This window comes from Centroberyx gerrardi, chromosome 4 (assembly GCF_048128805.1).
Source record: "Centroberyx gerrardi isolate f3 chromosome 4, fCenGer3.hap1.cur.20231027, whole genome shotgun sequence".
NCBI lineage: Eukaryota > Metazoa > Chordata > Actinopteri > Beryciformes > Berycidae > Centroberyx > Centroberyx gerrardi.
In genome coordinates, this window is record NC_136000.1 from 1,221,748 (window position 1) to 1,236,958 (window position 15,211).

At 46.6% G+C, this 15,211-nt stretch overlaps 1 protein-coding gene across 1 annotated transcript in view; it reads left to right on the plus strand.

Annotated features, from left to right (window-relative positions):
- The window catches only part of wasla (WASP like actin nucleation promoting factor a), a 28,206-nt gene that overhangs the window by 7,237 nt on the left and 5,758 nt on the right, over window positions 1-15,211 (plus strand). Inside the window, 4 exon segments of the mRNA XM_071907791.2 lie at window positions 2,006-2,029; window positions 7,649-7,889; window positions 8,337-8,379; window positions 13,867-14,020. Of these exon segments, the coding sequence (XP_071763892.2) occupies window positions 2,006-2,029; window positions 7,649-7,889; window positions 8,337-8,379; window positions 13,867-14,020 (462 nt within the window).

The following is a 15,211-nucleotide window of genomic DNA, read 5'->3' on the forward strand; positions in this document are numbered from 1 at the left end:
AATGCTCACCTCCTCCTTTACTAACAAGCCTCAAAGCTCAGTCCCAAACCAAAACCTGTCATGTCCAGGTGTGTCAGGGTGACTCAGAGAGACCGTCCTGTAGCCAGAGGGTCACAGGTTCAACCCCCTGCCCGTGTCCTTGAGCAAGGCACTGAACTGCTCACTCAGTGTGAGTGATCGTGCTCAACCAAGACTCCGCACACCTAAATCTGTTGAGGCGTTTTCTTTTAACAAACAATAAACAGTAGTGATGGACCATCTGCGTATCTCACAATATGATTTGATACGCAACATGAGGTTCAGGATTCAATCAATAAAAGTTCAGTGACAACAAAGTCTGACTGTGCAGAATTCTGTTTATTTCTGAGACTCAAATCTTTCTAGCGATGCCATTGGCTGCTAGAATGTAAACAACAATTTAAAAATGTCATTACAAAGTGACAATAATATAATTTGGATGGAGAGCTTGTGAAACTGTGATGGTCAAGAGTCTCATTAGTGATTACTACAGCAGAATAACATGGAGCTGATATCATCATTCATGTTCCTGACAGCAGAATAACATGGAGCTGATATCACCATTCATGTTCCTGACAGCAGAATAACATGGAGCTGATATCACCATTCATGTTCCTGACAGCAGAATAACATGGAGCTGATATCACCATTCATGTTCCTGACACAACATACAGATTGTCTCTTTTTTGTATTGTGATATATTGAATTTCCATACATCATCCCATCACTTATAAACAGCACAGGAGCAAACAGCACTAACGTTTCAGCTCATGCTTTCATCAGTGTGCTTAAGATCTTCAGCTATAAATGCCTAAAATGTAAATCTATAAAATCTATAAATCTATGAGTGTCTCTTAACGAGGGGAGGATGTGAGGTTTGCTTTGGGATGTCTGTCTTTCTGTCGCTGATCTGCTGTCAGCTCAGCGGCGTTCGTCTCTGCGTAGTAAAACCAGAGGTTTGTCTCTGCGTAGTGAAGAGGAACACACTGCAGCAGCATGTTGGCTTCCCTCCAGCGCCGCTCAGCACCGGCCGTTTGAAGTGCTGCTCGCACTGCGATGACGGGGGGTTCAAAGGCTCAGAGAGCAGGGGCGGGGCGGGGGGGGGTATGGCAGACACGACTGGCTTTCATACCTTTTGCCTCCTCTTCTCCGCACGTCGAGGACTTCCTGCACCGTCTTTCTGAGCGTTTTGCCCGCGGCGGCGAGACGTGAGGCGGCGTGTTCCCTCTGTGGCACCCGAGGGCTCAAACTTCTTTCTCTTTGACTGCCACAGAATCACACTAACCACCCTCCAAAACACTACCTGTCTCTTGGATAGCTCACCTTCTCCCAGAGGTGGGGACTCGAGTCACATGACTTGCACTAGAGTCACAGTTTCAACAGCTTGAGACTTGACTTGATGCATGAAGAGAAGACTTGAGACTTGACTTGACTTGGGTTCTGGTGACTTGGGACTTGACTCTGACTTGTACTTTGATGACTTGAAAAGGTTTCTAAAGTCTTGACTTGAGATCTTGTGTTTGTGTAAATGACTTAGATTGAAAGTGATGAGATTTGTTCCAGCGGACGACTGAATTTAAATTCTGTTTTCTGAATTTGTATGGAATGATTGAATTTATTGAAGTTGAAACTGATTATAGAAATCAAACTCATGATGCTCTTACCAAGTTTTTATCCTATTAAAACCATATTGCATTGAAAAGTCCTAGATATTTAGTTTTCTTTAAGATATTAGATTGATACTGGACTCTTGATTTGTTCTGACTTGACTTGCTCTTCTACATTTAGACTTGAGACTTGACATTAATGACTTGGACTTGACTTGAGACTTGTGTCTGAAGACTTGAGACTGACTTGAAACTCGCGCAAAGTTGACTCGGTCACTCCTCTGCCTTTTCCACTCATCTCACTATCTTTAAGCATCTTCCTTCTGATCTGCTCTGGATTTGGTTCCGAAACTATAATGGTGTCAATTTTTGTTTTGCAGAGAAAAGATGTGACCCTCCAAATGGTATGTTGAACTCTTAATATTGATCATGCAGATTTTGTTCTCCTCACTGTCACCATGATAGAGGGGAGCGGTGATCATGTCAGATGCTGTGGCCTTCATACGATGGTTCCTCCTCATGTGTTTCTCATGCATCTAACATGTATTGGTGCTGCAGATAGTTCTCTCTTGAATGTTACACAGTAGAACCAAATTAGCATATAGTAACACAAAGTGATTCCTCTTGGGGAGGGTACGGTGGCCGACGGGTGCAAGCGCACTCCAGCGGCCCAAAGCAGTTGCATTAGGAGAAACGTGCTGCAACTTCAGAAACAATGCAAAGTCACTTCAGTGTGTCAGTAGCGTGACTCGCCCACTGACCCAGTGAAGCCGAGGCTGCAGGTTAATCCGGTCAGTAGGAAGCCCATCTGTCCACATGCAGAGCACGTAGGATCCTGTTGTCTCGCTGTCTCTCCCTTTAACCCGGTGTTGTGATGGGAGTCCGGTCGCGGCGGGTCGAATCTGTAATCCTCACCGTTACTGTTCGGGAACGCCAACTTATTTTTCACCGACTTCATTTTTTCATTCCTTCATAAGAGATAAACAAATATGAGATAGATTGTTTGCATTCACTTAACAGGTTCCACAGGTTGATCACAAATGCCTTTACTCTCACGTTCTCAGGATGTTTCAGGTCTTCTTTACTCGTACGTTTTGACAGATTGTGCGTAGTCAGTCTCACAGTCTTTGGGGAAAGTAAAGCTTTCCATAAAATGTTTGCTATTTACAGCGTTTAATTTGACGCTTTTCCTCCGCAGCTGCGTCCCAAAAGACGATTTACTTTCATTAAGACTTCTGAATGTTGGCAAACACCGACGCTCTAAGGAGTCGGATTAGCATATGCAGAACAGATCAGAGCGCCGTCTATTCAATCAACTTCATGGATTGCTGCCTCAGCCCTCTGCAGACTGCGGCCCTGTGGAGCGAGTCGCTCTCCAGTGAGCGGAGATTGAGCGTGACATTTTAGTTGTGAAATGTGAAACTAACAGTGCGACACGGTCGGCCCAGATTTGCTTCTCTGCATTTGGAAGATGTTTACTCGTTTGTCTCCCTTTTCCACCTCCCTCTTTGCATTTTGTTGTTCTTGTCATCACTGCGGCAGAATATCAATAAAATAACGCCGTTGGAGGGGAAAGAATCTGCTTGTGTTGCTGCTTGAGGGATTACTGGTTTTGTCTGAGAATGTCGGTGGGAGGGCTCGGCGTTGGGTCTCGTTCAGCGTCTCTTGTTACCAGATGTGAACTCTTAAATCCAACTCAAGTCCCTCCAAGTTGTCTCTTTGACAAGTTGTGTGCATGCAGTTGGCTTGCAGTGGTGTCCATTGACGAAGTATAACCAAGAGTGTGGAGTTAGCACAGAAACTGTTAGTTGTGGATGCTAGCTTCGGGTCAGGCTTGTTTGGCCACCACACTTTTTAAAAGGCTAGAGCTGGGGTGTCCTGGTGGGTCAGTAGTCTAAAGCCTGCACCATGTAAATGTAATGTCGTGGGTTTGAATCCGACCCAGGACCTTTGCCGCATGTCATCCCCCTCTCTCCTAGTCTTTCCTGTCTATCTCTACTGTAAAACTATCACAATAAAGGCAAAAAGCCCCAAAATAGTCTTTAATAGGCCAGAGCTGTGAGTGGAGGCAGCTCAGATGAGTCCTTTGGTTGGACAGCAGGATGGCCTTAGAGAGACCGACATGAAACCAGAAGGTCACAGGTTCGATCCTCGATGCCTGCTGAAATGTCCTGCAGCGAGGCACCGGGTCCCTCCCGGCTCCAGGAGGCAGCACTCTGTGGTCGACCGTCATACCGGACTTCCCCGTGAAAGGGGTCAAGCAAAATGATGGATTTTCCCCTCCTGGATCAGTAGAGTATCACAACAAAATCCCATGAAAGGGGAAACACCGAGCCTGCCATGCGGCTCGAGACGCACAAGACTTCACCGTGTAGACATCGAGCATTCTCGGGGAATCCAGGGATTTGGCCTGGGATTAACGGTGGATTAGTGGTTATGTCAGATGCTGCTGTGGTTGGTGGAGATTAGGTGGAATTCGAGGAGTGGTCGCAGCAGACCGGACCGGTGGGGGGCGGGGGGGGTGGTTGGTCAACGTGTATTGGAAGAGTTGGATCATTACGGACTCGATGCAAAGGAATTAAGTCACATTGTTGGTCAACTTGATATAAAACTCTGCTCCTTTCAGTGGCAGTGATTTTTTTCAGCAGCACTTTGTGATGTTGAAGTGTTGCTCTCTCGTTGCTCCCTCCGTCCCTCCCTCCCTCCTTCTCTCCCTCCTTCCCTCCCTCTCTCCCTCCCTCTCCTTCGTACCAAAGCTGGTTTTGATCTCTGTTTGTATTGAAAAGCCAAGCTGTTATTAGGCTCCTAGGGACCTCCTGGTGACTGGGTTTAAGGTAAACATTACCACAGATGGGCTGCAGTGTGTGTGTGTGTGTGTGTGTGTGTGTGTGTTTACAGCAACAAGAGGATGACAAGCGACCCGTGTGACCTGTGTGTCCTGTGTGTTGTTTGAGATTATCATGCAGGATCCAACTGTTTATTGTCCTGAAGGGAAAATCAGTTTACAAGGTCAGATCAAGGAACAGTGTGCAGGTAGAGAACACACCAACTAGTCAACAACATCCAGCATGTCGACTAGGTAACATCCAACATGTCGACTAGGTAACATCCAGCATGTCGACTAGGTAACATCCAGCATGTCGACTAGGTAACATCCAGCATGTCGACTAGGTAACATCCAACATGTCGACTAGGTAACATCCAGCATGTCGACTAGGTAACATCCAACATGTCGACTAGGTAACATCCAGCATGTCGACTAGGTAACATCCAACATGTCGACTAGTTAACATCCAGCATGTCGACTAGGTAACATCCAACATGTCGACTAGGTAACATCCAACATGTCGACTAGGTAACATCCAACATGTCGACTAGGTAACATCCAGCATGTCGACTAGGTAACATCCAACATGTCGACTAGGTAACATCCAACATGTCGACTAGGTAACATCCAGCATGTCGACTAGGTAACATCCAACATGTCGACTAGGTAACATCCAACATGTCGACTAGGTAACATCCAACATGTCAACTCATTAACAATATCCAACATGTCGACTAGGTAACATCCAGCATGTTGACTAGTTAACAACATCCAAACTAGATAACAACATCCAACATGTCGACTCGTTAACAACATCCTACATGTCGACTAGTTAACAACATCCAACATGTCGACTTGTTAACAACATCCTACATGTCGACTAGTTAACAATATCCTACATGTCAACTAGTTAACAACATCCAACATGTCAACTAGTTAACAACATCCAACATGTCGATTAGTTAACATCCAACATGTCAACTCATTAACAATATCAAACATGTTGACTAATTAACATCCAACATGTCGACTAGTTAACATCCAACATGTAGACTTGTTAACAACATCCAACATGTAGACTTGTTAACAACATCCAATGGGTCGACTTGTTAACATCCAGCATGTCTACTAGTTAACAACATCCAACATGTCGATTAGTTAACATCCAACATGTCAACTCATTAACAATATCCAACATGTCAACAAGTTAACAGCATCCAAACTAGATAACAACATCCAACATGTCGACTAGTTAACAACATCCAAACTAGATAACAACATTCAACATGTCGACTAGTTAACAACATCCTACATGTTGACTAGTTAACAACATCCAACATGTCGACTAGTTAACAACATCCAACATGTCGACTAGTTAACAACATCCAAACTAGATAACAACATCCAACATGTCGACTAGTTAACAACATCCAACATGTCGACTAGTTAACAACATCCTACATGTCGACTAGTTAACAACATCCAACATGTCGACTAGTTAACAACATCCTACATGTCGACTAGTTAACAACATCCAACATGTCGACTAGTTAACAACATCCTACATGTCGACTAGTTAACAACATCCAACATGTCGACTAGTTAACATCATCCAACATGTCGACTAGTTAACAACATCCAACATGTCGATTAGTTAACATCCAACATGTCAACTCATTAACAACATCCAACATGTCGACTAGTTAACATCATCCAACATGTCGACTAGTTAACAACATCCAACATGTCGATTAGTTAACATCCAACATGTCAACTCATTAACAATATCCAACATGTCAACTCATTAACAATATCCAACATGTCGACTAGTTAACAACATCCAAACTAGATAACAACATCCAACATGTCGACTAGTTAACAACATCCAAACTAGATAACAACATCCAACATGTCGACTAGTTAACAACATCCAACATGTCGATTAGTTAACATCCAACATGTCAACTCATTAACAATATCCAACATGTCGACTAGTTAACAACATCCTACATGTCGACTAGTTAACAACATCCAACATGTCGACTAGTTAACAACATCCAACATGTCGACTACTTAACAACATCCAACATGTCGATTAGTTAACATCCAACATGTCAACTCATTAACATCATCCAACATGTCGACTAGTTAACATCATCCAACATGTCGACTAGTTAACAACATCCTACATGTCGATTAGTTAACATCCAACATGTCAACTCATTAACAATATCCAACATGTCGACTAGTTAACAACATCCAAACTAGATAACAACATCCAACATGTTGACTAGTTAACAACATCCAACATGTCGATTAGTTAACATCCAACATGTCAACTCATTAACAATATCCAACATGTTGACTAGTTAACATCCAACATGTCAACTCATTAACAATATCCAACATGTCAACTCATTAACAATATCCAACATGTCGACTAGTTAACAACATCCAAACTAGATAACAACATCCAACATGTCGATTAGTTAACATCCAACATGTCGACTAGTTAACAACATCCAACATGTCGACTAGTTAACAACACCCAACATGCCGACTAGTTAACAACATCCAACATGTCGACTACTTAACAACATCCAAACTAGTTAACAACATCCAACATGTCGATTAGTTAACAACATCCAACATGTCGACTAGTTAACAACATCCAACATGTCGACTAGTTAACAACATCCAACATGTCGACTACTTAACAACATCCAAACTAGTTAACAGCATCCAACATGTCGATTAGTTAACATCCAACATGTCAACTCGGTTACATCCAACGTCAATTCGTTAACAACATCCAACATGTCAACTCGTGAACAACATCTGTGTTGACTAGTTAACATCCAACCTTACATTATGTCATTTAGCAGACGGTTTTGTCCAAAGCGACTTACAGTAAGTACATTTTGTCAGCAGTAGTCAGACTGACTGTACATCACAGTCTTCATCAGCTAAGACTTCAGTAGGAATAAGAAGCATTTGTTTTGTTTTAAAGAGTAGAAGGGGAAGGAGATCGGTCAGTGCAGGTGGGGTCCAGGTGAACCCTGCAGAGACGGGTCTTCATGGGCCATTCTTGAATGAGTCTTGAATTAAATTATTATTGAATAGGCATATTATCAGCCAATATCTTATGACATCATCAGTCACCATGGCTGACAGAAGCGTTCCTCCTCTCCCTCAGGTCCGGCTCTGCCCATGGCCACGGTCGACATCAAGAACCCAGAGATCAACAACATGCGGTTCCACAACTCCCACGGCCACCAGCCGCCGCCGCCGCCGCCGCAGCCGCAGCAGCAGCAGCAGCAGCCGTACCACATCAACAACATGCTGAGCCACGGAGGCCTGAACAGGAAGGACAAGAAGACCAAAGGCAAGAAGAAGAAGCTGACCAAGGCCGACATCGGCACGCCCAGCAACTTCCAGTGAGTGAAACAACCTCTGAAAAAGCATTTAGACCATCATGGGAGTCTCTGGGAGCAAGTACTTCCTTTTAAATGTAGAATTAATTTAGATAAAACATTATTGAACAGTCAAATGTCATATCAGGTCTTTCTTCATATCATATCAGAGGTGGACGATATCTAATATCTAATAAAAGGCCAGTATCGGCCTGATATCTCAGTCTGGTCCGCTCTGCAGCAGAAAACATGCTGCGCTCTGTCTGACAGCCTGAAAGACCCGACTGTGCTCCTGAGTGATGTGTGTGTGTGTGTGTGTGTGTGTGTGCGTGCTTGTAGAGTGAGTGGGTTCACACACGGCTGTGCTCACATGTGGTCGCCCACGTGTGCATGCAAACAAGTCTGTGTGTGTGTGTGTGTGTGTGAATAGACACATGTATGACCTCACCCCGTCTGTCCCGTCTTCTTCAGGCACATCGGACATGTGGGCTGGGATCCAAACACAGGTTTCGATGTGAGTACCCCCTTCACTCACACGCACACACACACACACACACACACAGAGTCATGGGCGAACCACTGCAGCACAATAGTGACCTGTGTGTCGCTGCATGATGGAGCCTCACAATAGCCTCTTGTTGCTTCCTGCTCATAACTTCCAGCATCAACACAGAGTACAGAGAGAGGAGGCTGCTTGTTAGAGTCGATCCAAACACTCACAACTGTCATATTGACTTGAAGAGCAGTGAAGAGAATGATGCAAATTGTTTTATTATTACTTTCTTTTGTCTGTCTTGTTTAGGTGAGATCCCCTCAAAAGCCTCTAGGGTTTTTTTTTTATCTCACCCGCACGCTTTCCTTCATGTTTGTTTCCTGTCTTGTAGAATGATTGGTTCACTGTGCAAATTAAATAAATACAAAAAAGAGAAACAAATCCAAGGGACTCTTCTCTTAAAAAAAAAAAGTTACAGGTCCCATATGGTGTAAAGCAGGACTCCCCTCTCCTCTGTGATGATAAAGGAGTTGGATGTGTATCTAAACATGGTGAAAGCATCAAAACTAAATCCACACAATCCATATTAGAAAAGCGAGCCTCTAAACGAGCCGTTTGGACTTCCGTAACTTTGTGGCGTCACAAAGGTTCGCTCATTATCATTTCTGTAAGAAATAATAGACTAACAAAGTGTTTTTTTCAAAGCGGTCGAGCGGTCGTCATCGTTTATTACCGGAGAGTTTTCCCTACCTGTAGCCGCCGGGCCGCGGCGTCTCACGTTTCGCTCTCGAAACGGTTAGCCGATCGGAACGGAGGGTCGTGAATATTAATGAGCCTTAAAGACACGGAGACAGAAACGGCCTGTTCTTGGTAAGGCTCAGAGAGATGCTGGAAAATGAACGTGGAGAAATGGATTGAGAGTGTTTTTGGTTCATGACACCACACACACAGCTCTGAATGGACAGAAAGACACAAAATAAAACTCTGGACAGGAGAATATGGAGCTTTAAAGAGCTTCAGCTGTAGTGGCTGCTGCAGGGTGTTACAGGTTAAAAGTTGCTCCGACACGTTGGCCTTCCTCAGACTGTTACGGTGCGTTCAGATTAGAAGATGAAAAGATACCAAACAGTCTGTTGTACCGAGCCACGCTGTCGGCAGCGGAGCGGACGAGTGTTGCCGGCTGGTCGTTGACGGTTCATGTTGTCGTCACGTTGCTGCGGCAACTAATGATGTCAAACTGTCATAGCTTTGTTTTTGTCTTGTTTTAATTTTATTTGGCAAATAATCGTTCTCGTTAATTGAAATAATTCACGTACATGATAGGACAGGCAGACCACAGACATACAAACATAAATTACAAACATACAGACTTTTCCAACATTCCAGACAGTAATAATAAAGTACATGTAACTGGCCTGCCCTGCCTTCCCTCTGCTCTGATTGGTTCGCGCTTCACAGCATCATCAGAGTGGAAAACAGTTGAAGCAGATGAACTTCAGTTTGTAGCTGCTGCGTTTTACTCTCTGGAGTTTGGAGCTTCCATTGAAAATGAAAGACTTTGCGTTGCTTTGTAGCCTGAAATCTGAAGAGAAGAGCGACTTGGATTTATTTTTCTTCTGGTCTGGTCTGGTTCTGCACAGTCAGCACAGTTCAGATCTCAGCACTCGTTCTCCTCCTTCATTCATTCTTCTCCGGTATGAAAAACAAACTTCCACAGAGAGAGAGAATCCATCACAGGAAACATGAAGCCAGACTTTCTGTTTTCTCCTCATTTCATTGAGTTCAGTTCAAGTTTATTGTTACATACATTTAAAAAGTACAATGTACATTCAAATGCAATGCAATGCATTTGCCCTGGCTCTATCTCAGCCCTTAAAAACTATATATAAATAAGAATAAATAAAAAAAACAAAAACAATAAATAAGAAATCCCACAAATAATAATCACTATGAGTTGTAAAGTGCTACTGTTCAGTAATCTAACCGCCTGGGGGTAAAAAGCTGAGTCGGCTTTTTATTCAGCAGGACAGCAGTTCAGTTCAAGCTAGGTTTGACACTTAAAGTTTGGATTTTAAAAACGATGTAAAACAAGTAAATATTAAACATCTCTTTACATACAGCATGCGTTGCAGAATGACCGGGGGAAATGTAAACTAGACAGACAGAAGGAAATGGGCTGCAGCTCTAAACGACACCGCTGTTCTCCTTTAGGTCCGGAGAGTCTTCAGTGTGTGATTTTGAAATGAAAGATGTCAAAGCGCTGAACGGTTTCTCCTAGCAACCAGAGCGCTGACGCACGCGACTCAGCTTGTCTCTAACGAACTCAGCGGTCTGATGAGAACCTTAACGAGCTCAGCTGATTGCTTTCTGTTCTCAGAGACTTAATTGTCCGTGTAGTCGACTGACCTCGCATGCCCAGCCATCACACACACACACACATCCCGCATGTCAGCTGCAGACCAGAACGGCCCAGAATGCAATGCGGCATGATGTAAACAACAGATATTAGTATGTACGGGAAGGCGGTTGGACAGACCAACCTGGTGCAGAGTGATGTCATGGATCTAACACCAGCTGAGAGGCTTGGTTTACAGGTTGCCGGGTTGCAGGCAGCTTCAGTTGTATTTGCAGTCGGTGGCCACTAGGTGACACACTGGCACTGTGATCAGCTGTAGACTGAAGCCTCAGAGCATGAAGACAGACCACATTACACATTAGTTCATCCCAAAAACGAGCACCAAGGCACTCTTCATTTTCAAATTAAAATGCTTTAATTAATCATCATTGCCCAGTATCGCATCTAATATTTCTAAAATAACCTAAACATGGAGTCATGAAGGAAATTGGTCCCCTTGTTCTTTTTTATTTTATTGTAAATCCCATTACTAAAGACACTTTCTACTCTCTACATGGATTTTATATTTCATGTTTCCCAGGAACGCTTCTCCTCCTTTCTTTAATATGAAGATTGTATTTTACAGTCGCTCTTGTCTTGTCAGATATCAGCAGTGAAACTCACGACGGTTACGTCTTTCAAACAATCTAAAAGAATTAATCTTTCAAGAAATGACAGACAGTTGTCGGTGGATGCGAGTCCTGCTGTCTGTCAGCCCGGCAGCCAGCGGGCCCCTGGGAGCCTCCGGGCCTCCAGACTCTGTGATTGACGACAGAAAGCAACCGGTCGTCCAACGCAATAAATCTGAGAGTTTCTCTGTTGTCATCTCTGCCGTGTTTCTCTCTCAGGAGTCTGCTCACGCTCCTCACACGCTTCCAGGCGTGTTTGTTGCCGAGGCGCTCTCTCTCTCTCTCTCTCTCTCTCTGTCCTGTCTCTCTCTCTCTCTCTCTCTCTCTCTCTCTCTCTGTCCTGTGTCTCTCTCTCTCTCTCTCTCTCTCTCTCTCTCTGTCCTGTCTCTCTCTCTCTCTCTCTCTCTCTCTCTCTCTCTCTCTCTCTCTCTCTCTCTCTCTCTCTCTCTCACTCTCTCTCTCTCTGCCTTGTGTGACTCGTTCTCTTCTCTATACGCTCTGTCAGTGTTGAAACACTGACTTTGCGTCGGTTGCATCAGTTGTTTTTCTTCTCCCTCAGTGTGAAGCTTCACGCTGCGCGGCTGCAGACTGGGTGCAGACTGGGTGCAGACTGGGTGCAGACTGGGTGCAGACTGGGTGCAGACTGGCTGCAGACTGGGTGCAGACTGGGTGCAGACTGGCTGCAGACTGGCTGCAGACTGGGTGCAGACTGGCTGCAGACTGGCTGCAGACTGGCTGCAGACTGGGTGCAGACTGGGTGCAGACTGGGTGCAGACTGGGTGCAGACTGGCTGCAGACTGGGTGCAGACTGGGTGCAGACTGGGTGCAGACTGGGGGCAGACTGGGTGCAGACTGGGGGCAGACTGGGTGCAGACTGGCTGCAGACTGGGGGCAGACTGGGTGCAGACTGGGGGCAGACTGGGTGCAGACTGGCTGCAGACTGGGTGCAGACTGGGTGCAGACTGGGTGCAGACTGGCTGCAGACTGGGTGCAGACTGGCTGCAGACTGGGTGCACGCAGACTGGGTGCAGACTGGCTGCAGACTGGGTGCAGACTGGGTGCAGACTGGGTGCAGACTGGGTGCAGACTGGCTGCAGACTGGCTGCAGACTGGCTGCAGACTGGGTGCAGACTGGGTGCAGACTGGGTGCAGACTGGCTGCAGACTGGGTGCAGACTGGCTGCAGACTGGCTGCAGACTGGCTGCAGACTGGGTGCAGACTGGGTGCAGACTGGGTGCAGACTGGGGGCAGACTGGGTGCAGACTGGGGGCAGACTGGGTGCAGACTGGCTGCAGACTGGGGGCAGACTGGGTGCAGACTGGGGGCAGACTGGGTGCAGACTGGCTGCAGACTGGGTGCAGACTGGGTGCAGACTGGGTGCAGACTGGCTGCAGACTGGGTGCAGACTGGCTGCAGACTGGGTGCACGCAGACTGGGTGCAGACTGGCTGCAGACTGGGTGCAGACTGGGTGCAGACTGGGTGCAGACTGGCTGCAGACTGGCTGCAGACTGGCTGCAGACTGGGTGCAGACTGGGTGCAGACTGGCTGCAGACTGGCTGCAGACTGGGTGCAGACTGGGTGCAGACTGGCTGCAGACTGGCTGCAGACTGGCTGCAGACTGGGTGCAGACTGGGTGCAGACTGGGTGCAGACTGGGTGCAGACTGGGTGCAGACTGGGTGCAGACTGGCTGCAGACTGGGTGCAGACTGGCTGCAGACTGGCTGCAGACTGGCTGCAGACTGGCTGCAGACTGGCTGCAGACTGGGTGCTGGGTGTTTTGCAGCAGTCGCTCACATGCTGCTGCCGCCGTGTGACGACCCGCTCTCCGCTTCACAGAGCGTCCGCGCCTGTTCTGACGGATTGTGGGCGGGGCCGAAGGTTCTGATTGCGTCTGCTGTATGTAGCGGTCTGCAGCTACAGAGTTTTGAACGAGAAACTCGTATTACATCATCAGCTGCAGACGGCAGTTGTAGAAGAGAGAGGAGAGAAAAACAAGACTGAGAGTCTAACAGCTGCGATGTTGAGTTTTGTGGAAGTGTCTCTGCCGGGAATCAAACTCGGTTTTCCCTCTGGAGAGTCTGCAGTCTGACTCCCCGTGGCCCACGAGGCCCAAGTGGAGAACAGAGAGACAGACAGACAGAGAGACAGACAGAGAGACAGACCGACAGACAGACAGACAGAGAGAGAGACAGAGAGACAGACAGACAGACAGAGAGAGAGACAGAGAGACAGACAGACAGAGAGACAGACAGAGAGACAGACAGACAGAGAGACAGACAGAGAGACAGACAGAGAGACAGACAGAGAGACAGAGAGTACCATCCATACAGCTGCTGCTGTCGCGGGGCAAAAAACTGACTGAAAAAGACTGAGCTGAACGAATCAGGGTATTTTACCAACTTCCAAAATGGAACTGGCTAACAGAACCCAACTCTATCTATATTACTTTATATTTATATATTTATATTCCCCCCCCCCCCCAGCTGAACAACCTGGACCCGGAGCTGAAGAACCTGTTCGACATGTGCGGCATCTCCGAGGCCCAGCTGAAGGACAAGGAGACGTCCAAGGTCATCTACGACTTCATCGAGAAGAAGGGAGGAGTGGAGGCTGTGAAGAACGAGCTGCGGAGGCAAGGTGAGCTCCCCGGACCCCACACACACACACACACACACACACACACACACACAGACACACACACGCACACACACGCACACACACTCTCCCTGGTTGATGTACACCTCACCACTCGACCTGAATCTAGTTTATATGAAGCTCGGACCAGGAAGCGGACTCTACAGGCGGAGCAGCAGGGTTCTTCAGGTCTGGAGCAGACGGGTTCTAACAGGAAACACCGAACCAAATGTTGTGGTTAAAAGAGAAAATGACGCCGCTGTCGGCGGTTTATTAAGATTTTATGGATAAATTGATGCCTCTCATTACTGGTGTCACTGGTTCCCAGTAAACTGAAAACACAGGCGATGGTAGCCGCCATATTGGACTGGAGTAAACGTTACTATGGTTACAGACATTATCTACAGACATCGTGAGATCGGAGAGACTCCTGTTACCTGTACAGACAGTCTGGTCATGTCAGTCCGCTCTGATCCGGTCTGAACCGGACTGATCCACATTCACTCTGATCCGGTCTGAACCGGACTGATCCACATTCACTCTGATCCGGTCTGAACCGGGCTGATCCGGTCTGAACCGGTCTGATCCACATTCACTCTGATCCAGAAGTCAGTTCAGTCCCAGGCTGTCAGAGTGAGACAGGCTGACGTGTTTCATGTGGAGTCACAGATGTTGTTTTCTCCTCCAGAGCCGCCCAGGTGGTTTGTGGGTAACTATCCAGACTGACTGTCTGCCTGAGTGGACCTGTCTCTCTGCCTGTCTCTCTACCTGTCTCTCTGCCTGTCTCTCTGTCTCTCTAACTGTCTCTCTGCCTGTCTCTCTACCTGTCTCTCTGTCTCTCTGCCTGTCTCTCTACCTGTCTCTCTGTCTCTCTAACTGTCTCTCTGCCTGTCTCTCTGCCTGTCTCTCTGCCTGTCTCTCTACCTGTCTCTCTGCCTGTCTCTCTGCCTGTCTCTCTGCCTGTCTCTCTAACTGTCTCTCTGCCTGTCTCTCTGCCTGTCTCTCTGCCTGTCTCTCTACCTGTCTCTCTACCTGTCTCTCTGCCTGTCTCTCTAACTGTCTCTCTGCCTGTCTCTCTGCCTGTCTCTCTGCCTGTCTCTCTACCTGTCTCTCTACCTGTCTCTCTGCCTGTCTCTCTAACTGTCTCTCTGCCTGTCTCTCTAACTGTCTCTCTACCTGTCTCTCTGCCTGTCT